At 41.9% G+C, this 26140-nt stretch overlaps 1 protein-coding gene across 1 annotated transcript; it reads left to right on the forward strand.

Moving 5' to 3' along the window:
- Positions 1-576: 576 nt before the first annotated feature.
- On the forward strand, positions 577-24842 carry ivd (isovaleryl-CoA dehydrogenase). The gene is made up of 12 exons (XM_036541942.1): positions 577-818; positions 7606-7695; positions 8354-8405; positions 13285-13454; positions 13953-14046; positions 14899-15029; positions 21058-21154; positions 21515-21608; positions 22354-22435; positions 22677-22781; positions 23374-23446; positions 23890-24842. The coding sequence occupies exons 1-12, from the start codon at positions 693-695 to the stop codon at positions 24021-24023; spliced, it is 1248 nt and encodes a 415-aa protein (XP_036397835.1). The 5' UTR covers positions 577-692; the 3' UTR covers positions 24024-24842.
- The last annotated feature ends 1298 nt before the right edge of the window (positions 24843-26140 follow it).

A 26140-nucleotide genomic window follows, 5' to 3' on the forward strand; every position in this document is an offset into this window, starting at 1 on the left:
CTGCGTCAGCAGCAAGTAGCGTGACATCATAAAAGCGCGCGAAGAACGTAACACAGCAGAGACGGTTGATGAACTTTTGTGTGTGTAATAGGGCTGTCAAGGTTAACGCGTTAGCGCTCGTTCGTGATTAATCCGGAAACTTTACCGCGTTAATGTTTTAACGCAAATTAATCATATTATCAAGTTTGACCGCAACTTCCTTCCGTAATTCCAGCGCGGATATTTACCTGGCTGAATTACTGAAAGGCGTGGCAAACGCAGATGTGCTGAACGGCAAATTTCGTTTTAACCCTTTCGCATGTAACTTATTTGTTATGGTATGTAGCGTGCGTGCTACCTTATATGGTTCGTTATATTTTCATTATTAAGTTTCTTATAGATTTCAGTTAGCATTTGCTGTATTTTTAGAGTTAAATCGTTGTTTCCTCAAAGACAAAATTAGCTAGAATTTCTCCAATCTAGTGTTCTAATCGCACCAGTTTTAGTATATGCGCTAAACAGCTAATCACACCGGTGTGACCGTACGCGCGAAAGGGTTAAAACGAGTGCTTTGCTTTTGGGATCTGACGGAGCGTTTGGACCCGGAAATGGCTATACGTCACGCGTGACGTCAGACTAACAACAGGATTATCACTGCCGCCTGATCACTGGTGACGAGTTCTTCAGAGAGTTAGCTCGAAGGGTCTTTTGAAATGTTGGCTGCACGGAGAGCTCTGCAGTTTGGTCTCAGGGTAGCCACGGCGTCGACACGTGGCTGTGCTGGTTCCGCTGTGGCGGTGGACGATGTTGTGAACGGGCTTACCGAAGAGCAGATACAGGTAGATAGCTCGCTAGCCCTCTATACCAAACCTAAGATAACCTAACCTTGACTAGCATACCTAGCAACAAGAGGTGGTGTCTAAAACAATAACAACAGCAAGGCAAGTCACAGTATAGACCGCTAGTTGCCTTCTATAGTCAGTTCAAAGTCAAAATCAGCAAAGCTACAAACTGAACACATCTCACTTACTGTGATGTTTTGGGCACGTTAGCCGTCTGTCTGTCGGTGGGCCTGGAGGTATGTCAGTCGGCATCAGCTTTGCACTATAGCTTGCCAGGGGTATTGAGATATACAGTATTGTAATTACTGGAAATTGGCATTTTAATGTAGAGAGGTAGTTTTCTTCCCGTATAGCGGCACTGAAAGTAAGTGTACTTAGCAAACGTTAGCCTTCAAGGTTCGTTTATGAGCCAACTGTTAGCTAGACCAGCGATTTCATTATTGCAATATGTCCAGTAAGGCTTGCTAATTCGCTACTTAAGCCACCACTTTAACTTTAATTACTTTAGTGTTAATTACTTTAGTGTTAATGGCAAGCCTCGCAGCTTCATGAGAATCATCGTAGTGTTTCCTGGAATGACCTTGCCAAATGCAGCAGCAAGACTGTCTCATTTGTTGGTATAGAAAACGTACTGCTTGGCTAACATTAACTTTATAACTGTTCAAATGTTTGTCTAGTTTTGTAAACGTAAGTTTTTTCCACAATATTCCTTACTTCGGATGTACCAGCTAGCTACTTGACTGTCGCTCCGTTTCTTAATGACAATTTAAGTGTGAAAGGAGTGTTCCTGCAGATTTTCAGTTGTGTAATAAGAGGACAGTCTTGGTTTTAAAGGGTTAACCCTTTGCAACCGACAATTTCCTCTTATTACACAATTGGAAAACTGAAGGAACATCCCTTTCATTGGTGACACCATTTTAATCCTTTACCACCAAGACTGTCCTCTTATCATACTATTGAAAATCTGGGCAAGCTTTAAATAACCACTCCTCTCAGCGGTCGCACGACTTAAAATGATATCTCCGCTGAAAGGGGTGGCTATCGAAAGCTTGCCAGGATTGGTCAAAACACTATGTGACGTAAATCACGGGTTCGTCAAGTTCTGTGTGGTGAACGTGCCTTTGATATTGGATGGTAGAGTGCCCTCATATTAAGTGCAAACGATCTTGTACATTATCATTATCGTCTTGTATATTATGATACTTATCTTAAACTCCCCATCGGCAGTCATTCTCACATACACATGTGTGTTAAATGTTTTTTTTTTTAACAAGGACGGTCAACTGAGCACTGGGTTTCAGTTGGTCCTTTTATAGTGAACATTGAGAGATGCTAATATGAAGACTTTTGAACTCCTGTTGTGGGCTAACAAAAAATGATCAGCAAACTGACTTGCAACAAAATGAGTTGGTCAGTCTGTTTTAAGTTATTTTAGAACATAAGAACATATGATGACAAGAACAGGCCATTCGGCCCAACTAAGCTCGCCATTTCTTAATTAAAGAGTATCCAAAACTGCATCAAGTCTAGACTTGAACACAGCAAGGGTCTCTGCCTCAACTACATGACCTGGCAACCTATTCCATGTATTGATAACTCTTTGTGTAAAATAATATTTCCTTACATCAGTGCGGAACTTTCTCTTAACTAGTTTCCATTTATGTCCTCTTGTTTTATAGACTGAACTCACCCTAAAGAATCTATTATAGTTAATCTTATTGATTCCTTTTATAAATTTAAATACCTCAATTAAATCACCCCTAAGCCTCCTCTCGCTTAATCTAAATAGGTTAAGTAACTTGAGTCTTTCCTCATAGCATTTATATTTCATGCCAGGAACTAATTTAGTTGCCCTTCTTTGAACCTTTTCTAAAGCTTCAGTATCTTTTTTTATAGTGCAGTGCCCAGAACTGCACACAGTATTCCAGGTGCGGTCTGACTAAGGCATTGGATAATTTCAGTATAACCTCTTTAGATTTATACTCAATACTTTTGGCTATATATCCCAGCATCCTGTTGGCCTTTTTTACTGCTACAGCACACTGCCTAGATCCTGTTAAGCTTGGGTCAACCATTACTCCCAAGTCCTTTTCAAATTGAGCACATTCTAGTTTTTTTCCATCCATGAAGTAGTCTTGTTTAAGGTTCTTATTTCCTACGTGCAAGATTTTACATTTATCTAAATTGAAAGTCATCTGCCAGGTATCTGCCCACTTTTGGATGCTGTTTAGGTCTTCCTGTATTACCTTAGTTGATTCTATACTGTTGGCTAGACCCCCTAGTTTTGTGTCATCTGCAAATTTTACTATTTTACTTCTAACCTCTGCATCAAGATCATTTATGTATATAAGAAATAGCAAAGGCCCCAACACCGATCCCTGCGGGACTCCACTTCGTACAGGACCCTGCTCCGATACAATTCCTCCCACAGTTACAGTCTGCTTTCTATTAGACAGCCAACTTCGAACCCACTCGGTGATGGCTCCTGTAATTCCCGCAGATGTCATTTTCAATATGAGTCTCTCGTGCGGAACTTTGTCAAATGCCTTTTGAAAGTCCAAATAGATAATATCATAAGCCTGGTTTGAGTCCAGACATGCTGTAGCTTCCTCAAAGAAGTCCAAGAGGTTTGTTAAGCACGACCTCCCTCTGCGAAAACCGTGTTGGCTATCATTTAGAACACCATTTCGTTCCAGGAATAATTGCAAATTATCCCTAATGATGGATTCCAGTATTTTGCATGCGATACAAGTTAAGCTGACAGGCCTATAATTTCCTGGTTCAGTCCGGTCTCCTTTCTTGTAGATAGGTACTACACTGCCATGTTTCCAGTCATCTGGTATTTCTCCAGTTTTAAGGGATTGCTTAAAAATAACTGTCAGAGGCTTGTAAACCACCTCTGCTAGTTCTCTGAGAACTCTTGGATATATTCCATCAGGGCCTGCTGCCTTATTTGTTTTAAGTTTTTGAAGTTTATCTAGTACTTCTGCATCATTTAAATCAATTTCCTCTATAAGTCTCTGAGAACTGACTGCACCTGAAGGCATATGCAAAAACACTTCACTAGTGAAACTCTCCACAAAGTAACTGTTTAGTGTATCAGCAATAGCTTTGTTATCGTAAACCATAACCCCATCCTTATTTTTTATACCTTTTATTTCATCCTTAACTATCCTTTTTTGACCATAATATTGAAAAAAACGTTTAGAGTTGCTCTTTGCATCTAGTGCAATTTGTCTTTCATAACACCTTTTGGCTTCCCTTATTTTTTTCTTAACTTGAGCTCGCATATTACTGTATTCAATCTTATTACTATCTGAGCTCTCCAACTTGTATTTTCTAAATAATTTCCTTTTTTGTTTCAAACTGTTCCGCAGTGACTTATTCATCCACTGTGGATGCTTCTTTTTCAGTTTTCCTTTTCTCACTTGCGGAATGAATTTACGCTGTACATCCAGAATAATCGTTTTAAATATGCACCACATTTCTTTGACAGTTTTACCACCTAGAAGAGGTACCCAGTTTATATTCCTTGTATAATCACGCATCTTAATAAAGTCAGCTTGCCTAAAGTTGAATACTCTAGCATTGGAGAATGCAGACTTAATTTGCCAAAAAACTTCAAATGTAATTGAACTATGGTCACTTGTACTGAGTGGTTCCCCTACCTCAATACTGCCGATTCTATCAGGATTATTACACAGAACCAGATCTAGGATTGTGTTCTCTCTCGTGGGTTGAGTAACAGACTGTATCAAAAAACAGTCATTTACAACATCCAAAAACTCTTCCTCACATTTACCTTGACCTGACACAGCTTCCCAATTAATTGAAGGGTAATTGAAGTCCCCCATTACTATTGTCTCACCCTCCTGACATGCAAGTTTAATGTTATCAAAGAGAGTACTACTGACATTGCTATCTGAGGCTGGTGGCCTATAGAATACTCCAACATTCAGGCCTTTTTGATTTTCCCCCAATATCTTAATCCATAAGTCTTCACTAACACCAAGGGGCTCCATTCCTGGTATTTCCTGAGTATTAAGATTATCCTTTACATAGAGAGCTACGCCTCCTCCTCTTCTATTGATTCTATCTTTTCTTAGCAGCTTGTATCCCTCTACGTTGTACTCATCCCCATCCCCTGGACCAAGCCACGTCTCTGTAATCCCAACAACATCAAAGTTACTATTACTCATAACGGTTTCCAGATCGAGAATTTCATTTTTTATGCTTCTAGCATTTAAACAGAGGAATTTCAGGGTACCATGTGTGCCTCTCCTGCCCTCTATCCCCGCCCCCAACTGCCCAGAACCACCTCCATTACAGTGCTGTTCTGACTGATTTACAAGCATCGTTTCCTCTCTACTAATAAGATATTTAGCCATGGTGTGTTCTATTCCGGCAGTCTGTCTATCCCTACCCATCTGACTGTATAAACTCCCTGCCCCCCCAGACCCTAGTTTAAATAACCCTCTGCTACCCTAAGCATACGCTGGCCCAGTGCAGCTGTACCCCTCCGGTTCAGGTGCAACCCGTCCCGCTTGTACAGGTCACCCCTGTTCCAAAAGGAGTCCCAGTGCCCCATAAACCTGTACCCCTCTTTCCTACACCAGGTTTGTAACCACGTGTTAAACCTCCATATAAAGGCTTGCTTCCCTTTGCTTGCACGTGGTACTGGTAGAATTCCAGAGAAGACTACCGTGGAGGTTCTGCTCCTAATCTTCCCCGCTAGCTCAAAAAAATTTTCTTGCAGAACCCCGAACCTACCCTTTCCTATGTCATTGGTTCCAACATGGACCATGACCACCGGATCCTCCCCCGCTCTGGCCAGGAGCTTGTCCGCGCTCTCCAGGAGGTCTCCAACCTGGGCACCAGGCAGGCAACAGACCATGCGAGACTCCTTGTCGCACGAACACACTATGCTATCTACCCCTCTAATGACTGAATCCCCCACTATCACCAACTCCCTTACAGAGGTGTCAGCAGTTATTTCCATTTCTGTCACGTTTGCCAGTTTAAAAGTTCCTTCTTTCTTGCAAGGTGAGCACCAATAGAATGCTTAAGTCCCAAATGATATGTAAAAATGTGAGAACATAAGCAGCCAATAATGTGTACGTAGTGAGACATGATATAGCTGGGTGGAACACACGTACAATGTATAACAATAAACAAATAGGACGGACCTACTCTTAATTTTATAATTTTCATAGGAAACTCATAGCAGACTTGGATGAGATGGAGAGGTTTGGCTTAGTTATTTTCTGTATGGTACTTGTAAGTTTGTGATTATAAACTTTTGTTCTACTGTTGTAAAAATAATAATCTGTAAGACTTAGTAGAGAAAACCAATAACTGTTAAACTATCAAGCAGTGGTTTTCTGAAGAACCATAGTGCAGGATTGCATTATATTTACACTTCTTTAGCAACACTGTTGTGTATGGATGATTTCATTAGATAGAACATCAAATATACCAAATAGGTGACCATGGGATCACCACTTAGTTTTGTCAATCATTTTTTTCTTATCTTTCTTCTTCTTCATTGGTAGTTGTTAATGAACAACAGAAATGTTTTCATATCATACACCATATGGACAAAAGTATTTGGCCACACCTGTTTTTCAGGGTTTGGACTAGGCCCCTTATCTCCAGTGATGGGCAATCTTAATGCTTCAGCATACCAAGACATTTTGGACAATGCTATGCTTCCAACTTTGTGACAATAGTTTGGGGAAGGCCCTTTTCTATTCCAACATGACTGTGTCCCAGTGCACAAAGCAAGGACTATAAAGACATGGTTTGATGAGTTGGATGTGGAAGAACTTGACTGGCCTGCACAGAGCCCTGACCTCAACCCCATCGAGCACCTTTGGGATGAACTGGAATGGAGATTGCGAGCCAGGCCTTCTCGTCCAACATCAGTGCCTGACCTCATAAATGCTCTACAGAATGAATGGGCACAAATTCCCACAGAAACACTCCAAAATCTTGTGGAAAGCCTTCCAAGAATAGTGGAAGCTGTTATAGCTGCAAAAGGGGGACCAACTCCATATTGGTCAGGTGTCCGAATACTTTTGTCCATATAATGTATAATGTGAAGTATTTTTTCATTTGGGTGGCAGTGTAGCATAGTGGTTAAGGAGCAGGACTCGTAACCGAAAGGTTGCCGGTTCGATCCCCGCTGGGACACTGCTGCTGTACCCTTGGGCAAGGTACTTAACCCACAATTGCCTCAGTAAATATCCGGCTGTATAAATGGATAACATTGTAAAGAACTGTAACCTATGTAAGTCACTTTGGATAAAAGCGTCTGCCAAATGAATAAATGTAAATGTAAATAAGTATTCATCACAGAGACCATAAGAACCTTGACAAAAATGGATGGATTTATGAGGTTATATTACAGTATTGATCCTCATGCCTGAAACAGTATGTTTATGCCGATTTTTTTTTTTTTTTTTTTTTTTGGCAGTCATTGTTTACACCAGAGGTGGACACCCCGGCTTCAGAAAGTAAAAGTCCTGCCACGTATTTGTTCCACCCATGCACTACACCAGCTGAATGTTATTAGCACAACTCTTCAGCCAGGTAGAGGAGCTAGTTAGTGAAATAACCTTGTTTAGTGAATGGGTAGAACAAATATATGGCAGGACTTTTACTTTCTGAAGCCGGGTAGTCCACCTCTGGTTTACACAAAAGAAATGTAGTTTCATAGAGCTCTCCTTACAAAGGCGCAACCCTAGAGAGAACTGATGTGTGAACTCGGTCCTGTTTCTTCCAGCTCAGACAGACAGTCCAGAGGTTCTTTCAGGAGCAGCTGGCCCCTTACGCGGATGATATTGACAGGACCAATGAGTTCAAGGGGATGCGGGTAAGCTAATAGAGCTAGTGGAGGTATACAAGCAAGCAGGACCTTACCTTTAAACTGCTAATGGCCCTAAACCTTCCTTGTTTTTTTACACTTACCACACTTTTCAGATTTTAGAAAGGATGCCCCTTTAGCAGCATATTCTTTGCATAGCATGTTTTAGCATATTTTTAAATTAATATTGTCTGATTTGGTGGCATAAAAATTAGTTTGAAATTCACATGCTGTTTTACTCCCCAAAAACTTCATATTTCATACTTTTTGTTCAGGATCTTTAGTTCAGTCCAGAATCTGAAAGAAACTTTATACATGCTCGTACATTCTGAAACTTTTTAAGTGTGATAGCATTACCCACTCATCGCTAGGCTCAGTTTTTACAGTGTTTTGGATGACACTTGCAGGGGTTTGAACCTCAGTGTCCAACTGGCACTCTAGCATAATGGCTGCAGCAATGCGATGGTTGAACAGTCAAATTAATCATTGAGTGATGGACACTAAATCTGGCATGGGCCACAGGCTCTTCCTTCAAACACTTGGCTCTGTGCTGCCCTAAGCACTTCTGTGAAACTTTGTCAAATAGCTAGTCAACAAATCCTATACAAATAAATGTTCTGGGTTGCATCATTGTTGCATGTGTATTCTGGTTTATATGTTGACACAGGAGTTTTGGAGGAAGTTAGGGAATCTGGGAGTCCTGGGGATCACTGCTCCAGGTGAGAATGTCATCATGATTTGTTCATCCATGCTAGTTATCAGATCAACATCATTTATGCGTGCACTGCATAGTGCTGGTTGTATTCCAGCCCAACAGATCTGGAGATGAACTGCAGCAGTGATTAATCAAAGGCCATTTTTAATTGCAGGGCCCCTGTGGATAAACACACTGGGGAACAGGTGTATCACCTTACCGTACGTTCACACGGGGAGCGGTGAGAGCGTCAAAGCGATCAGAAGTCAGTCATTTTCTGTGAGAGCCAGCGTCTCTCGGCGGCGAGCAGCGGCATGGCCGTTGGCGGCGCGTCTTGGGCGTTGTGGGCGTCAGAATGAAGTTGAAATCTGGGCAACTTTATGGTATGACGCGGTTCGGCGGCAACCAATCGTAATAGAAGTGTTCCGTTCTAGAGAATTCTAAAGAACACAATGGTGTAAACTTTTGTTCCCACCAAACATTAGTTCCCAAGTACAATGGAGGAGAGGTTTATTTAATTAATGTAGGCTACCCACAAATTAACGTTAATGTTAACTAAAGACCAAGGCTAGTAAACGTGTCCTATAAACTGCATGTTGAAATTTGACTTAGCATTTAGCATCAATACAAAAGTCACACCACACAAATGGCTTTTAATTAGTATATTTCGTTAGTTTATTTTGTTACCAAACATGTAATTATAATTGTTCATTTCTTTCCTTCATCGATCGATTTCTTACCTTAACATTTAAAAGATTTCATGAGGTTAACTACACTACTACGGCCCCTTTAAATAACGTTTGCAAGCCCAAGCATTCCAAAGGAACTTGTAGCCGCCTATTTCATCTACGTCAGAGCGTCCACTTCTTCGACAGCGTTGTCGGCAGGGTGGCCAGAGCGAATTTTGACGCTCTCGCCGCTCCCTGTGTGAACATACAGTTAGTGCAGTGATGCCCAATTTGGTTCATCCTTGCTTCCCAACTTTCCTCTCTGAGATTTTTAAATAATGACATTTTTGATCCAGGTTTGTCTTGTTGCTATGTATGTTGGCAAGTGTGGGTGCCTAAAATTTAACTGAATTATGTGGAAAAAGTTCAGAATTTAAGCCCAAAGGTACATTTCACATTTAGGTTTTTTGAAGTTCTCATGTGCAAGAGCTCTGCATGGGAGCAGCTCCCCCACTCAAGCAATTTGAGTGCATTCTGGTTGTATCGTGGTACATTACATTATTGTCATTTAGCATACGCAGGTTACAATTAGGTTACATACATTACAATTTTATCCATTTACACAGCTGGATATATTACTGAGGCAAATGTTAAGTACCTTGTCCAAGGGTGCATCAGTGGGGACTTGAACCACCAACATTTGGGTTTTGAGCCCTGCTCGTTATCACTATGCCGCACTGCTGCCCATGTCTACAAAACATCGACAAACGGGGAAATCCTATCATTTTACAGTTTCCAGACCGGAAGACTACTGTAATTTTTGGTTCCCAAAAAAGGGGGCTTGAAGTCTATTAGTCGGCAGGCCAACACCAGGAAATGTGCTTAAAAAACACTTTTGATGGCAAGTTGGCAACCATGCTAGAAGTTATCAGTGGGCTCTGAGTTTCCAGAATCCACTGGTTGCCAAAATCAAATTTATATTCTAAGGTCAAATTTGAAGGTCAAAAGGTCAAAAACAATATATTCATGGTTCGTCTTTTTGGGGGGGCTCTACTTTCATGGGATTCTTTTTAAAAAGTTAGCAACCATGCTAGAAGTTATTGGTTGGGTCTGAGGTTCCAGAATCCACTGGTTGCCAAAATCAAATGTATAATTTAAGGTCAAATTTGAAGGTCAAAAGATACAAAACGATAAATAAATGTTATGGTTCGCCTCTTTGGGGGGCTCTATTTTCATGCTAATCTTTTTAAAAAGTTGGTAATCATGCTAGTTGTTATTATTGGGTTCTGAGGTTCCAGAATCCAGTGGTTGCCAACATCATATTTATATTCAAATGTGAAGGTCAAAAGGTCAAAAAAAAAAAAAAAAACTTTTTAGGGTTCGTCTTTTTGGGGGGCTCTATTTTCATGGGATTCTTTTCTTAAAAGTTTGCAACCATGCTAGAAGTTATTAGTAGGGTCTGAGGTTCCAGATTCCAGTGGTTGTTAAAATCATTATAATTTAAGGTCAAATTTGAAAGTCGAAAAGTGAAAAAACGATACATAAATGTTATGGTTTGTCTTTTGGGGGGGCTCTATTTTCTATTATTTTTATATTATACTAAGTTTTCTTATCTGTCTCATCTCACAAACACATGCCTGCACTTGCCTTAAGAATGGACAGCCCTGTCTACCTGCATGTGGTTGTGATGCTGATGGATGTCTTAACACTGCAGGGATGGAACATGATCAGGATGAAACAGCCTACTTGTAACACAGCAACAACTAGAAAAGCACTCAGGGAGCGCAGATCTCCGCCAAGGCAATATGGCTCGCTGACCCACAAATTTGAGATGGTGTTACGGATCAACACCAAAATTTAATCAGCTGTTCATTGCCCCAATACCCACATTGTCTGAAAATTTCATCCAAATCTGTGCAGCACTTTTTGAGTTATCTTGCAAACAAACAGATAAACATAAAAACGTTTTGTATTATTCATACCATAAAGGAGTAATGGCCATATAAACTCTAAATATCCAAATCAAATTAATCAATATATTTGAAATTTCTATCCTTCATGCACTAATTATCCAATATTTATTTTAAAAAAGTTTATATTTTATGAAAGTACATCACAAAATTGAAAAAACTTGAAATTTGACCTCAATTGACCTTTTGACCTCAATATTTGACCTTGAAGGTCAAGTTCCATGTTGGCAACCGGGTTATTCTGAAACCTTAATCCATGCTGATAACTTCTGGCATGGTTGCCAACTTTTAACAAAAAATGCCATCAAAAGTTTTTTTAAGGGTCTTGGCCTGCCGACTATATACCAGGCAAGGCTGAAGAGGCTGTGTGTGTTCCTCTGTCAGTGGGTTGACCTGAAGGAAACCAGAGTGAGGAGGCCAACTTTATGACTGAGAGTGTGAAACCATTTACAGTGTCTGCATGCCATGATGAGGTTTCCCCAAAGATCTTTAAAGTTCAGGTGGGGTTCCATTTGCATTTATTTTGAATGGTAATATTGAGGTGTTTTTTCCCCAGAGATGCCACTGGCCTGCTTTAAGAGTGCTGTATGTTAGACTGTTTGTTCTTCACATTCTTTATCATGCAGTAATGTGGTATGCTAATTGTCCTCAATCTCTGTTGAGTTGAGGACTCAAGGGCACAAAACATATTGTATGTTTTATGATGAGAACAGGATTGAATGTAAATATAAATGTTGCTTAACTGTGATTTACAAATGTGAGGAGGAGTTTTGGAAGGAGGTGTCATATTATTTTTCATTAATATTAGGGACTGTAAGACTCATGTTGTGTAAGAAACAAAAATGCTGAATGCTTTGGAATGTGATTCATTGTTAAAGCCAAAGCATATTGTTGTTAGGTTGAATCTGGTCTGATTAACCTCTCCCTACCTCAAGATGGAATTCTTTTTTTTAATGTCCTTCAACCCAACTTCTATGAACATTCAATACAAATATTTTCAGGCACAATGTTAAAGAGCATTTCACTTCTTATGTTTATGTTTATGTTTATATTGATTTAGCAAGCATTTGTTTATCCTTGGTGTGTGTCTGATATGCTTAAACACACATGGCCTGGGTTTCATTAGCAACTTTCACACACAAGTTGATTTAAATTCTAATATTAGGTCATGATGGTAAAGATAACATGTTAATTAAGAGGTTATCCATAAATGACCATTTGTAAGTTATAATGGGATCATATAATGGGGAGCAGTGTGGTATAGCAGTAAGGAGCAGGGCTTGTAGCTGAAAGATAGCTGGTTCGATTCCCCACTGAGGCACTGCTGTTGTTCCCTCGGGTAGGACACTCACAATTGCCTCAGTAAATATCCAGATGTATAAGTGGATAACATTGTAACATGCATACATGTAAGCCGCTCTGGATAAGAGCATCTGATAAATGGCGATAATGTAATATACGCACCCATGAGTATTTTATTTCCCATGTTTTGTTCAGCCCTCAGCAAGGGGCTGGTTTTAAAATAATACCATTGCTTTTTATTTTTCAGAAGATACTCTAATCCAAAGTAACTGGTATAAAGCAAACTTTTATATAGATACTTATACAGGCAGGTGTTTTTTTCAGTTGTTTTTTGCAGGTCTGGTTAAGTATCTCTCTCACATTAGCAGTTCTCCATCTGGGCATCAAAACACTGCAGCACACTGCCATCTTCATGTCTGCATCAATACAGACAGAGAATTGGAAGTGCTCTTCTACCGCAAAGTGAAACCCCTCAGGCCAGAGCAGAAGCAAGCAACATGCGTTTACCTGTTTACTGTAATGTAATGTATTGAGGGCTTTAGTGAAACCAAAGACAGTGTCACTCTCATATATTGAGGTCCGTTGAAGCTTTCATCTTCTGTTATGCCCTAATTCAGGCCGTCTCCTTCATCTTCATTTGGAGTAAGGTACAGGCCATTCCTTGTAGTTATTCTTGTTCAGAGTCTGTGCTCCTTTCTGATGTCATTCTTTCATTTCCTAATTAGAAATGCTCAGACATGAGGTATTCAGTCGGGTTGGAAGTGGTCTTCAAAAGGCTGTGTTGATTTCATCTGCATAGAACTGACCTTTCCACACAAGGCAGTAATTCCATCTATTTTTTGGAATATTAGATCACTGTAAATGTTAAACAAGTGGAAGAGATGGAGTGCACAGTTTACATATGTAATATGATATATTTGTGGATGAAAGGAGGCCTGATAGCTTTGCTTTGCTTCTTTGACAGTGGAGCTGGGTGGCTCGGAACTGGGGTATCTGGATCATGTGATTGTCATGGAGGAGATGTCAAGGGTGTCTGCGGCTGTGGCACTCAGTTACGGGGCGCACTCCAATCTCTGTGTGAATCAGCTGGTGCGCCATGGCAACCAGGCGCAAAAGGAGAAGTACATGCCCAAGGTTTGAGCTGTCCCTCAGGCTGACAGATGTCTACACATGCAGGGTCCACACTGATATGTAGATGCACATATTGAAGAGACAGAGGGACATCTCTGTCTTATCTATATATCTGTCTGTCTATCTGCAGTTTCCACACTCACGTACGGATAGACAACTGCACATGCAGGCACACACTTGATTGCAGACTCAGACACTGAGGTGAAAGACAGGCTTGTACACTTTCACGCATACACAGCAGACAAACACAGGGCTGCACAGATTGTTGTGGAGGTAGGCAAGCTGACTTTTTTTTTTTTTTTTTTTTTTTTTTACCATGCACACCAGTAAGGAGAAAATCCAGTCACTCACAGGCCATGGGTGCAATTTGGCAGAAAGGGCCTCATAATACAATAGATAATTCATTCTGTGAAACAATGCTGAAAAGTGCATTTTTGTATCTCTGAATGCTCACATGTTTAAAGAGGCGCACCCACTGATGGATGCATGTTTCTATCACAGCTGATGACAGGGGAGCATGTGGGAGCTCTGGCCATGAGTGAGCCTAACGCAGGCTCCGATGTGGTGTCCATGAAGCTGAAGGCCAAGAAGGAAGGTAAGCCATGGTGGCTGCAGTGCAGCGGCCCATCCCCTCAGCAATCTTAAAGGACTTAAAGGTCACAAAGCTGTTCACACAGCACCACTCATAGAAGTAATGTAGGTTTACAGTCCTGTCTTAATCTAAGACAGGTGTTACAAAGAACAATGTTACCGAGGGTTATAGACATGTCATCTTACAGTGGGCCAGTTGCTAATTAGAATTTATGGAAAATATGTGACAAACCTGGCCTTCTTTCTACCAGGACAGCACCAGATCTGCTGAACTGCCAGATGGGGCACCTTTGGGGTGAAACAAGGTGCAACGGAAAGCCACCCAGGAATTAAGCTTAGTGATTTATTCTTACACCAGCTCTGCAGTGGGAAACAGTGTTTAAAGTATCAGACAGATGTTAGGCCATCTTGGACAAGTCAGCTCCATGGAAGTGTCACATTGGAAGCTAATGGCAGACATTTTAGTCCCAAGCAAGATGTCTAACTTACGTCACTTTACACTGAATGTTCCCTGCAGTTCTGGATTTGGAGTGGAGGTGAAGGCAGGTGCTAATGAATATTTGTTAGCAGTGAGGCTTTCACTTGTCTGATTGTGATCCTTTTGTTTAACAGTATACGTAGAATCTTTGAAATGACAAATTGTTTGAAACAATGCTACAGGCCTGCTTGCCTCATGAATATTTACATATTTACTTGCCTCAGCTGGGGAAAAAAGCAGAGTGAAAATGAGCTGCTTTCTTCACCAGTAATCGCTGTTCTCACATGGCTGTGATTTCACTTCCTTTTCAGGGCTCATCACAACTTACTTACTTTACTAACAGCCTGTGGCTCACCTTTGCTGTTTTGTGTGCTGCAGGTGACCACTATGTGCTCAATGGCAACAAATTCTGGATTACAAATGGGCCAGATGCCGATGTGCTCATTGTATATGCCAAGACAGTTCCTGAGGCAGCGGCACGAGGCATCACTGCATTCATCGTAGAGAAGGTGAAAAATGGCCCCTCCCATGAATCTTGGGTCTCTGTCTCATTACATTTTGTCACTTAGGAAACTAATTTTTCTTTTCTATTTTTCTCCAAGCCGTCAGACCCCAAGCCATGTCAGTATTCTTTGTATACCTCAGTATTGAGTGCTGGAACAAAAATTATATGATCTTAAGATTAGATTCTTAGCTACTTAGCTATAAGATGTGAGACCAAATTTAACAAGATGCAAAAAATAGGTGCATCTGTTTTAGGGTGGAGAAGAGGTGTGATGCCATCTGAGAGGGGCTGAGAGGAATTATCTCAAGAATCATTGTTCTTGCCACTTTTATATAAGGCCACTTCAAAAGTTTACTCCATGTGGTCATTAGGGCTGTCACCTTAAATTGGAATATCGAAATTAAACTTGAATTTGTTAATTACCACATGTTTTGAAAATGAACGGAGAAATTTGATATTAACATTATTATCATGTATTTAAATTTTATTTGCCAATTTTAAAAATAGAGATATAAATACGTAGATCATGAACCAAAAATGGAAGAATGCTAAAATTGTTGAAAGAATTGCGAGCCGCCAACAGCGATCCACTGCTGTGGTGGAAGATGACAGGAACAACAAAATATCCCCACCTCACACAGCTGGCAGCAAGGTATCTTAGCGTTCCCGAAATGTCAGTGCATTCGGAGTGCGTCTTCTCCACTGGGAATATAGTTAATAAAAAACATTCTGCTCTGGACTGTGATCATGTTGATCGGCTTGTGTTCCTGGCAAATAATTTGCAGTAAACTTATTTGAACATATTTAATGTACCAGTTAGCTTCACTTGTTCTCAGGTAGACTAAGGGCATTTTAAGCTAGTTTTTTTTTTTTTTTTTTTTGGACAATCGCTGGTAATCTGTTGGAGTTGTATTAAAATCATAAATGTGGCTATGTTAGCCTGCAAGGATGCACAGTTTAATGTTTGTGCTTGTTATTATTAGCCTAATGTTATGGCAGCCCAATCTCTGCTAACTGATTTTGATTGATACAGTAGGCTAGGCCTGCAGTGTTTTTGTGCACGGCACTTTTCGGTAATAAATCCTCATATGGATTGTTGTTAATGTTTACTTCGCTCTCACGCCCTCTTCTGCATACACGTTCCAATTACTAGTTAGTTGCCACTGGATTGGCCTATATTTAGTCTTGGAATTTAAAACATTTTAACGCAGAAATTTGAATATTAATTCGAACTCGTCTTCATTTCTGTATTTCTGTAGGTAAACTCAGGGTGACCCCTGTTGGAATTCAACTTTGAAGTGACAAGTGCCTCAGAGGGGTTACCTACATGCCATGCATGCAGGGCTGTGCTAGGATGTTTGTGTTTGTCTTAAATCAAGACCAGTGTCACAGTTCATTTACAAATGGCAGTTTTGTTTTATTGCCTGATAAGGGTGAGGAGACATGCAGAGGATAATCCTCTCCTTACCAGATGGCCAGGGCCATATACACTCACTGAGCACTTTATTAGGAACACCTGTACACCTACTTATTCATGCAATTATCTAATCAGCCAATTGTGTGGCAGCAGTGCAATGCATAAAATCATGCAGATACGAGTCAGAAACTTCGGTTAATACATCAACCATCAGAATGGGGAAAAATGTGATTTCAGTGATTTCGACTATGGCATGATTGTTGGTGCCAGACGAGCTGGTTTGAGTATTTCTGTAGCCGCTGATCTCCTGGGATTTTCACGCACAACAATCTTTAGAGTTTACTGAGAATGTTGCCAAAAACAAAAAACATCCAGTGAGCGGCAGTTCTGTGGACGAAAACACCTTGTTGATGAGAGAGGTCAACGGAGAATGGCCAGACTGGTTCGAGCTGACAGAAAGGCTACAGTAACTCAGGTAACCACTCTGGACAATTGTGGTGAGCAGAAAAGCATCTCAGAATGCACAACACGTCGAACCTTGAGGCAGATGGGCTACAACAGCAGAAGACCACGTTGGGTTCCTCTTCTGTCAGCCAAGAACACAAAGCTGAGGCTGCAGTGGGCACAGGCTCACCAAAACTGGACAGTTGAAGACTGGAAAAACGTAGCCTGGTCTGATGAATCTCGATTTCTGTTGAGGCACACAGATGGTAGGGTCAGAATTTGGCGCCAGCAGCATGAATCCATGGCCCGAAACTGCCTTGTGACAATAGTCCAGGCTGGTGGCGGTGGTGTAATGGTGCGGGGAATGTTTTCTTGATTCTGTTAATACCAATCAATCATCGCTTGAATGCCACATCCTATTTGAGTATTGTTGCTGACCATGTGCATCCCTTCATGGCCACAATTTACCCATTTTCTAATGGCTACTTCCAGCATGATAATGCACCATGTCTGTAGCAAAGGGCAAGAGCAGTCACCCTACCCGGCCTTGAACCCAGGTCTATGGGGTACCAACCATGTGACTTTGACCGCGACGCCAAAGAGCCAGGCTCGTTGGTATGGCAGTCAGAGCGCATACTTAACCGTAGTGACAGCACTGTCACACCGCCCTCCCCTTTGAGAAGCGCACACATGCGATTCACGCACCAAGGCGTCCCTCGCGCATTCCCCTGCCGTACTTCTCCCATCCCAGGGTGCGCCACTCACCAGTGCTTCTCCCATATCTGGGGTCCCTCACACCATGCTTCACCTATCTCTGGGGTCCCTCACACCAGGGTCAACCTAACCTGGGGGTGCCTCATGTAATCTTTTTCTTTCTTTTCTTATATTTGCTTTGCCAAGTTTTTGGTTTGTTAGTACATGTAGATGTTGCACTGTAAATACCTCACATTAGTAATTCGGGCACCTGTAAATAAACCACTGGGTTTGGAACTTCCTCATTCCTCGTCCCCCACCGGCATCCCAACAATGTCACAAAGCAAAAGTCGTCTCAAACTGGTTTCATGAACTTGACAATGAGTTCAATGTTCTTCAGTGGCCTTCTCAGTCACTGGATCTGAATCCACCTTTGGGATGTGGTAGAATGGGAGATTCTCGGCATGAATGTGCAGCTGACAAATCTGCAGAAATTGTCGACATGGACCAGAATCTCATGTCGACATGGACCAGAATCTCAAAGGAATGTTTCCAACATTTCGTGGAATCCATGCCACGAAGAATTGAGGCTATTTTGAGAGCAAAGGGAGGCCCTACCCAGTATTAGTATAGTGTTCCTAATAAAGTGCTCAGTGAGTGTACATTTTGAGAATGCAGAGTGAGCACTTTAATAAACTTGGTTTTAGCAATGTGGTCGGTAAATTTTAGCTGGTCATCAGTTACTACCCCCAGGTTCCTTGCAGAGCTGGATGGAGTTGGTGTCATTGAGCCTAGCTGAATAGTGATGTCGTGCTGGATCGACAGGCTGGCTGGGATGACTAGGAGCTCAGTCTTGGATATGTTGAGTTGAAGGTGGCGCTCCTTTGTTCAGGCTGAGATGTCTGAGAGACAAGCAAAGAGGTAGAGCTGGGTGTCATCGGCATAGCAGTGTTGGGAGAAACCATGAGCCTGGATGATCGGCCCCAGTGTGGTTGTGTATAGAGAGAAGACAAGGGGGCCAAATACTGATCCCTGAGGTACCCCAGTGGTTAGCTGGTGGGACTTATAGCGTACTCATACTAGGCCCGGTTGCTTTGTACCGTGCCCGAGCACGATTTCCCCCCCTCCCCACTCCCCCCCTGGCCTGTGCTCACATTGTGCTTAACGTTCCAAGCCCGAGCACGCTTACATCATCACGATGCAACTTTTTGTGTTGAAGAAAAGCACTCTTGCACAGTGTAATGGAGTTCATGATTGTACTTACGTGGCTTATTTGGAGTGACACACGGCCCTCTCACATGCCTTATAGATTTATCGATTATGCAGCGCAGCGATTTTCATTTAATTGTGCTGTATGTATAAGATTTTTACGGAGGCAGCTGACGTTTCAGTCATTATGCTAAGGGACAGACTAATATTTTTTGTCAGACTACAATAGCCTTATCACAATAATGTTAGCTAATGTTAACCAGTTAGGGCTACTACTTGTGTGTGCGCTACCGTCATCATTACAACAACAAGAATCTTCTATTACTGCTTGGATAGTACACTTTTCAATTCATTTGAGAATATTTGGGTTAATAATGGGTCTGGTTCTCACCTTATTGATGAACGTGAATTGTAGTCTGTGAGTCAGCAGCTCCAAATTCCTCCCTCCACGTCAGCTGCCTCCGTAAAAATCTTCTTATACGTGCAGCACGATTAACTTAAAATCGCTGCGTTGCATAATTGATGCTAACTGGCTGGGGAGCTAATGTTCGCTATCTAGCGATAGATTTGACAAACATAGCTAGTTAGCAGGCTACCTATCTGAACGATTGTTGAAGACTAGCTACTTAAACAGGTTGGCTGCTTCCTTTGTGATACTCTGACTGAGCCCCTGACAACAGCAAGGCTTACATCGCCACGTAAAGTATGGTTAGTTTTATTTTGCTTGCTAGTAATCAAGCTAATGTGGGTATCCACATGAGTTGTTTTTAGGTATAGATGTACAGAACTAACCAATCGAATTTTGGAGGTAGCCAGCTTGCTATAGCTAAGGAGGTCAGCTGGCTAATCAAGTGATGGTTTAAAGGAATTATTATGACTGGGCGTGTAACTAACAGATATCCAGCTAGCTGTTGCTATAACGGATATATTTGTTAAATGGGCTGGCTCATCATTGACGTCTTGTTCGAGTTCCGTGCTCGGGCACGGTTAGTGATCACACTGATGCGTACCATGCCTGAGCCCACCTCTTCAAGCGGGCCCGGGCACGGTCCAGCGTACTGCGCCCGGGCACGGTACGGAGTGATCACACTAGTCAAACGAACTGGACTTTGGGGGTCAAACGTGCTCGGGCACGGTACGGATTGCCTAGTGTGAATACACCCTTAGACTCCCTACCCCTCCAGTATACCCTGAAGGATCTGTCTGTGAGGTAGGTCTCAAACTGGCAAAGTGCAGTGCCAGTGATGCCCAGTTCAGCAAGGGTGGACAGGAGGATCTGGTGGTTCACTGTTTCAAATGCAGTGGATTTTTGAGTTTAAATTTAGCTCTGCTGAGGTGTAATGGACAGAATGGGTAAAGCCAAAGAAAATTCCATAGAAGTTTTTTTTTTTTTTGTGGGGGGGATGTATATGACAGTCTAGCCAGTTTTGATCTCGGTCATGTGGGGATTTGATTTTACAGCATGGTCTCAGTGGCTATAAAGCATTTTGTGCATTTCTGATTTCACAAAATTTTATATCACAGTATCAATATCATCTCTTGCCTAGTAATTAGGAAAGTATTAATGTTGCATGTTGCAAAGTTGCATGTCAAAACATCACAAAGTCTAGGGAGAGATGTTAAGTACTACATATAACATGAATAATAATTGCTAAAATGGAAAAAATTCAGTGGCTTGTGAAAGCCATGTTTCGTAACATGCCACCATAATATTTGAAGACATGTTTTTATTTGGGGTAAAGCATGTGTTTACCGGATGCTGGTAAGTGCTGTTACTTGATCTACATATTCCTTTTTCTCAGTTGGTGTATTTCTGTCCATGCCCTAAAACACAGCCGTCTAAACAGTATTTCCACCAATTTAACTGCAAAATGAATTACTTACATTTCTGAAAATACCTTTATAAAAATAAAATATCTGCATCAAAACTATAAATACATGTTACCTATTCAGGTGGTCATATATTCACAAATATCCACAAGACATGCAGTCCCTTTAACTGGAGTGTGTGTGTGTGCGCGTGTGTGTGTATATTTTACATGTTTGATGAAGTGTTAGATTTTTCTTTGTAGAATATCTCATTTGATCACAATGTTGGAAATGGTGAAATACAGCAGTTTTACACATCTTTGATATTTGCATTACTGACTAAGCATAAGCATAATACATTTCAAACAGCACAAACAATATGATAATGTAGACATAGAAACCTGCATATACCTAGTGAGTGGAGGCCTCAGGCTGTGTCTCTCCCCTTGTGTCTCTCCAGGGCATGCCGGGGTTCAGCACAGCACAAAAGCTGGACAAGCTTGGCATGCGAGGCTCCAATACCTGCGAGCTCATCTTTGAAGACTGCAAGATTCCAGGTGTGTCCGTGCGTAATATGCCCCCCTCACCTAGGGGGCCATAGACCCCAGCTTCAGGAATCTTGCACAGACGGCAGTTTAGGGGTGGGGTTATCTAATTTTGGCTCAGTGCCCTCATATTGAGAGCTGAGTATTGCCCCTGTGCCTACTTACAGTACTAAATTGTGTGTATTTGGTGTAGATATTCCCCTCCCCCAACTGCAAATGTTTTCCTGTGACCTGTGTCAGTCCTTCTTAAGGTTTTTCCATTTGGTCACTTGCCACATGCTGCCCCTTCCTGTTTGGGTTTGGCCAGCGGGGCCTATGAAGAGGCCCTGGCTCACAGGGCAGTATCACTCACAGGGAAATTGTGATTTCCAGAGGAGAATGTCCTGGGCCCTCTCAACAAAGGTGTGTATGTCCTGATGAGTGGGCTAGACCTGGAGAGACTGGTGCTGTCAGCTGGGCCTTTGGGGTAAGTCTGACTTTTGTTACAACAAAAGGAATATTACAGTAAAGTAATAATATAAATGAAAACAATATTGGTGATTGGTGTTGCTCTTAAAGATCATTATTAGCTCTTCTGAAGGATGATTCATAAACTGTGTGTACACTTGTGTGGCTATGTTTTTCAGCTGTGTTACTGGGTAAATTTTCTGTATCTCTGTCTTACTGAATGAATGTTTTGCACCTGTGTGTTACTGAATGAATGTTTTGTACCTCTTTGACCTGAATGTTCCCATTGATGCTTATATGCATTTAATGTATGTTAAATCACCCCGGATGAGATTTGCAGAAATAAATATGATGATAATGGGAGATGGTGCGGAGCAGAGAAGGGTGGTGATTGTAAAGGAGATGACCAACCATAACGTATGCCCAGGAACTTATTTTACTTAGGCAGAATTTACCAATAATAAAATTTTGCATGTTGCCTTGAAATGATGTGTTCATATTCAAAGAATATGCAGGGTTTTATTTTTTAACAGTCTGTTGGCATATTGTGGCTGCAACCTGAGCTACATGCTGTTCATTTTAACGGCTGGCCATTTAAAAGGAGTCTGCAGGACTTTTTATGTTTCTGTGGCAAAGGTGTTGTGAGTAACTGATCTTGATGAGTGATTGTTTTTTCATTTTTCAGCTATATTATACTGACTGTTCGTGGTTGGTGGTGGTGTTGAATCTCAAGACCAATAAGCTTTTCTCATTGTGTCCTCCAGCATCATGCAAGCGGTAATAGACCATGCTGTTCCTTACATGCACATCAGAGAAGCCTTTGGGCAGAAGATTGGCCACTTTCAGGTATGATGCTCAGAAAAAGCTTGAAGAGGATGGATGTGTATATAAAGGAGGTAGAGGCGATGCGCAGCGCTGCTGATACCTCTGTGGGCTAATAAAGTAATTGCAACCTAATGTCTTCATCTGAGCAGGTCTTTGCTGTGAGAAGTACATTTGTGCATTGGGGATGAGTCACCATAGGACATGTGCTGCTGTGATAGCTCTTTAACATGTTTGAATGTGTCCTTCCCTTCACCCCTCCCAGCTTTTGCAGGGCAAGATGGCGGACATGTACACGCGCTTGAGTTCGTGTCGGCAGTACGTGTATAATGTGGCTCGTGCCTGTGATAAGGGTCACTTCAGCGCCATGGTGAGATTCTATAGCTGCACTCGTGTTTATTTTTGGAATCTTGGGGTGCTTTCACACTTTGTCCCTTTCAGCCCTCAAAACAAACTCAGAGTGATTAGTCAGCATTTTTTGCACATATGTAAACACTCCAAACGAATTAAGACCCCTCTGGAAGGAAATGAACTGAGACCACCTTGGGAGATAAAATGAGGAAAAAGCGGAGAATCCTCTGACATAAAAGACACATGCCATAATCCAAAGCAGTAAAGGTCTTAGAGCTCCAGAGGAACTATAGTGTGAACAGAAGGAGGACTGAAGCCCCATCAGAGCTGAAGTGGACCAGAAAGAGTCCTCTTTCAAATGAACTCTCAATGTGAAGGCAAAAAGAACTGAGTCCCTTTTCTGTTGGTCCACTTTAAGAGGACTGAGTTTGGTTCATTTAAAAAAAACAGTATGTGGAAACACCTTTAGAAACTGTTGGAACTAAATTTTCCCCGGTGATTGTAGTTTCCCTCTAAGCCTTCTACATTTACCAGATGATCACTGTGACAGTGCAAGGTAAGGGCTTCGTTGAGGAGTATATAAATACAGCGTGTTTGTCATGTTATTGCAGGACTGTGCTGGAGTCATCCTTTACTGTGCAGAGAATGCCACTCAGGTTGCTTTGGATGGAATTCAGTGCCTGGGTGAGTGCCAGTCATTTATGCACCACAAATTGTAAAGCATAATTCCCCCATACTCCCAGTGTCACTCTCATTTCACACTCTCGTTGGAATCCTCCAGATAGATATACTTCTTGTAAACCTGTAAATGTTAAAATCAACAATAGTTCTTAACCACTGCAAAGTGTAAAGCACATATGTGCAAGAGTCCCACATTAGAAATTACAGACATATGTGACAGCATATATCGCTACCCTGTGTGATATTATCCCTGAAAACCCTTTGGTCTTACACGTGCATATTCATTACAGACCAGTTGTTTTGTTTTCTTTTGAAGCTTTGAATATTGGGATTATATAATTACACTATTTTTGTTTACATTACATTACTGTCTAATGACAGTAATATATTGTAATTTAATATCAGGCAGGCTGCATTCGGCCTCTTTCATGTCTCTCTGCCTGCAGGGGGCAATGGATACATCAATGACTACCCCATGGGGCGGTTCCTGCGTGATGCCAAGCTGTATGAGATTGGGGCGGGCACCAGTGAGGTGCGCAGGATCATTATTGGTCGCGCCTTCAATGCCATGTTCAAGTAGGTGGCGCAGGTGAGCCAAGGTTGTGCTGCCGATGCCATACTGCACAGATGGCAGAGCCTCTCCTGGCACGAGGCCATTCAACTGCAGCCACAGCTGCTGAGAGGCAGTGAGATCTGGAATGAGGCTTCACCACACCTTCCACAAACAGGACAATTTAACTGACATGGAGGTGCCAGCTTTCTTACACCCTTACGGAAACCGTCAGTTAGTTTTTCTAGATCCTGTGCTAAATCTGTTCGAAGAGCAGAACTGTCACCTAATCTCAGGGGATTACAGTCTGCTACCTGTTTCCTCTGAGCCAGTACCCAGGATTGGTGGCGTGGACACGTCCTGGAAATTCCAATATTGGGGGTTGGTATTCTGATTGGTGACACAGTTAATAAGCTCTAACACTGTATTTTGTCACGCAATATTTTTCAAGAAAACCTTTACAAAACACACCTTGAGGTGTGTTTATCATGTGAAGTCTTTATTTGATCTTGTACCTGTCTTTTCTACATTTCTCTCATGTCAAAAGGTTTGTTGTGCATCTGTAAAACCTTCACGTATAATCTTCATTTCATTTGGTAGCCTAGCAAAAATATACTTGCATTCTCAAAGGAATGTAAAAAAAATCTCAGAAAAATTTTTATTTAGAATCACTAATCCTGTGTTCTGTGTTCGTGGTCATTTGTAGGTTTTTTTGTCGAAGCATCTCTGTATAAAGCACTTAAGTATAACACTACTCTGCCTTGCTGTGGATATTGTGTGTTGTAAACCCCCATTGATGGGTTGTGTTAACCCACAAGTTTGCCTCCATGTTTGTATAGAATAAAGCAAATTAAAAATATAAGCCTCTTGTCCACCTCATATTTTTAGTCAATGATGAAATGCCTGTTTGCTTCATAACAAGTGCGTATGTGTAAAAATAATCTATGGACTGTTAATTCGCATCTGGGAGAGGAATGAAATCAAATCAGTACCTTAACTACTGAGCAACTTGGGAGCCAGTGTATTTTGAATAGATATTTATTTTGTCATGTGTAATTGAACAGGGATGGCATCCATCCATGTCACAGCTAACAGCTTTGTCCGTGTTAAAGGCATAAAAGTAATGACCCACCACCTTCTTGAGCTGAGTGCATGTAGGATGGCTAAGACGGAGGTGTACGGCAGTCAAAGGACCATCTAGGACCTGCCTTGGGATGACAGTGCACTCTCATGTGGGAGAGAGGGGCTCTTCCCGCTTCACAGCAAGTAACCCATCGCAGGCATTAGCCTCTTAGAGGGGCATATCCCTTGTGCAAAGTGGGCATGTGTACGTCTCAGGTCTGGGCACTCAGATTGCAATGAATATTGTGAGGTTCTACTTGTAAATGGAAGTCGAGTATGACCTGACAAGATCTCTTCTACAGATGCCATACGCACAACGGATCCCTCAGTATGCTTGACGAAGTTACATACCTGGCAGGCCATGTCAGTATAATCAGGGGGGTTGTGACTGGAGAAATCAGAGGGCTGAATCGCCACACCCACCATGTGTCAGACGGAGACTTGAAAGTGACTTGCTATGGAAAGGAACGTTGACACGTGGACTTGAAGAGAATTTTCTACACAACGTCTCAATGGCCTGCACATATGGTTTGCTATCAGTCAGTACACAGGCTGTGTGGAGCGACTAGATAATGTAGGGACTGAAGTTCTTCACAATGGTAGCAATGGCAAGGGCTTCTACTTCGCAGGAAAGCCATCCCAGTTGGTGAGTACGTAGCTTAACACTGAAGAATCCTGGTCCAGGTGGTCATCTGGTCGTGGAAGTGTGATGGTCCGGTGGGTAGAGAGGATGTTTTGTGCTTTGCGGAAGCTGTCATACGGGTTATCAGTCCATACAATGTCTTCCTGCGATGAACGTCCTGTGATCGCGTCATCCAGGGGTGCGAGAAGGGTTGAGCAATGGGGAATCACACGAGCCATAACTTTAAAGGCACCTATGAAGGACTTCATGCCTCTAACTGTTTTTGGTGGGTCACATGAAGTGAGTGTAGAGACATGATGTGGATTGGGCTAGAGCTTGCCCTGGGAGCATATCCAGCCCAAGATTGTTGTCGATCGTGGGTTGATGATTGTCTTTGCAGCTG

This window comes from Megalops cyprinoides, chromosome 12, assembly GCF_013368585.1.
Source record: "Megalops cyprinoides isolate fMegCyp1 chromosome 12, fMegCyp1.pri, whole genome shotgun sequence".
Lineage (NCBI taxonomy): Eukaryota > Metazoa > Chordata > Actinopteri > Elopiformes > Megalopidae > Megalops > Megalops cyprinoides.

What these genes read in the sequence shown, in the direction of transcription:
- ivd (XM_036541942.1), top strand. Translation starts at nt 693, where the DNA reads ATGTTGGCTGCACGGAGAGCTCTGCAGTTTGGTCTCAGGGTAGCCACG. An exon ending in GCTGAAGGCCAAGAAGGAAG is followed by an intron (nt 14,047 to 14,898) that starts GTAAGCCATGGT and finishes TGTGTGCTGCAG; the next exon opens with GTGACCACTATGTGCTCAAT. An exon ending in AGAAGATTGGCCACTTTCAG is followed by an intron (nt 22,436 to 22,676) that starts GTATGATGCTCA and finishes CACCCCTCCCAG; the next exon opens with CTTTTGCAGGGCAAGATGGC.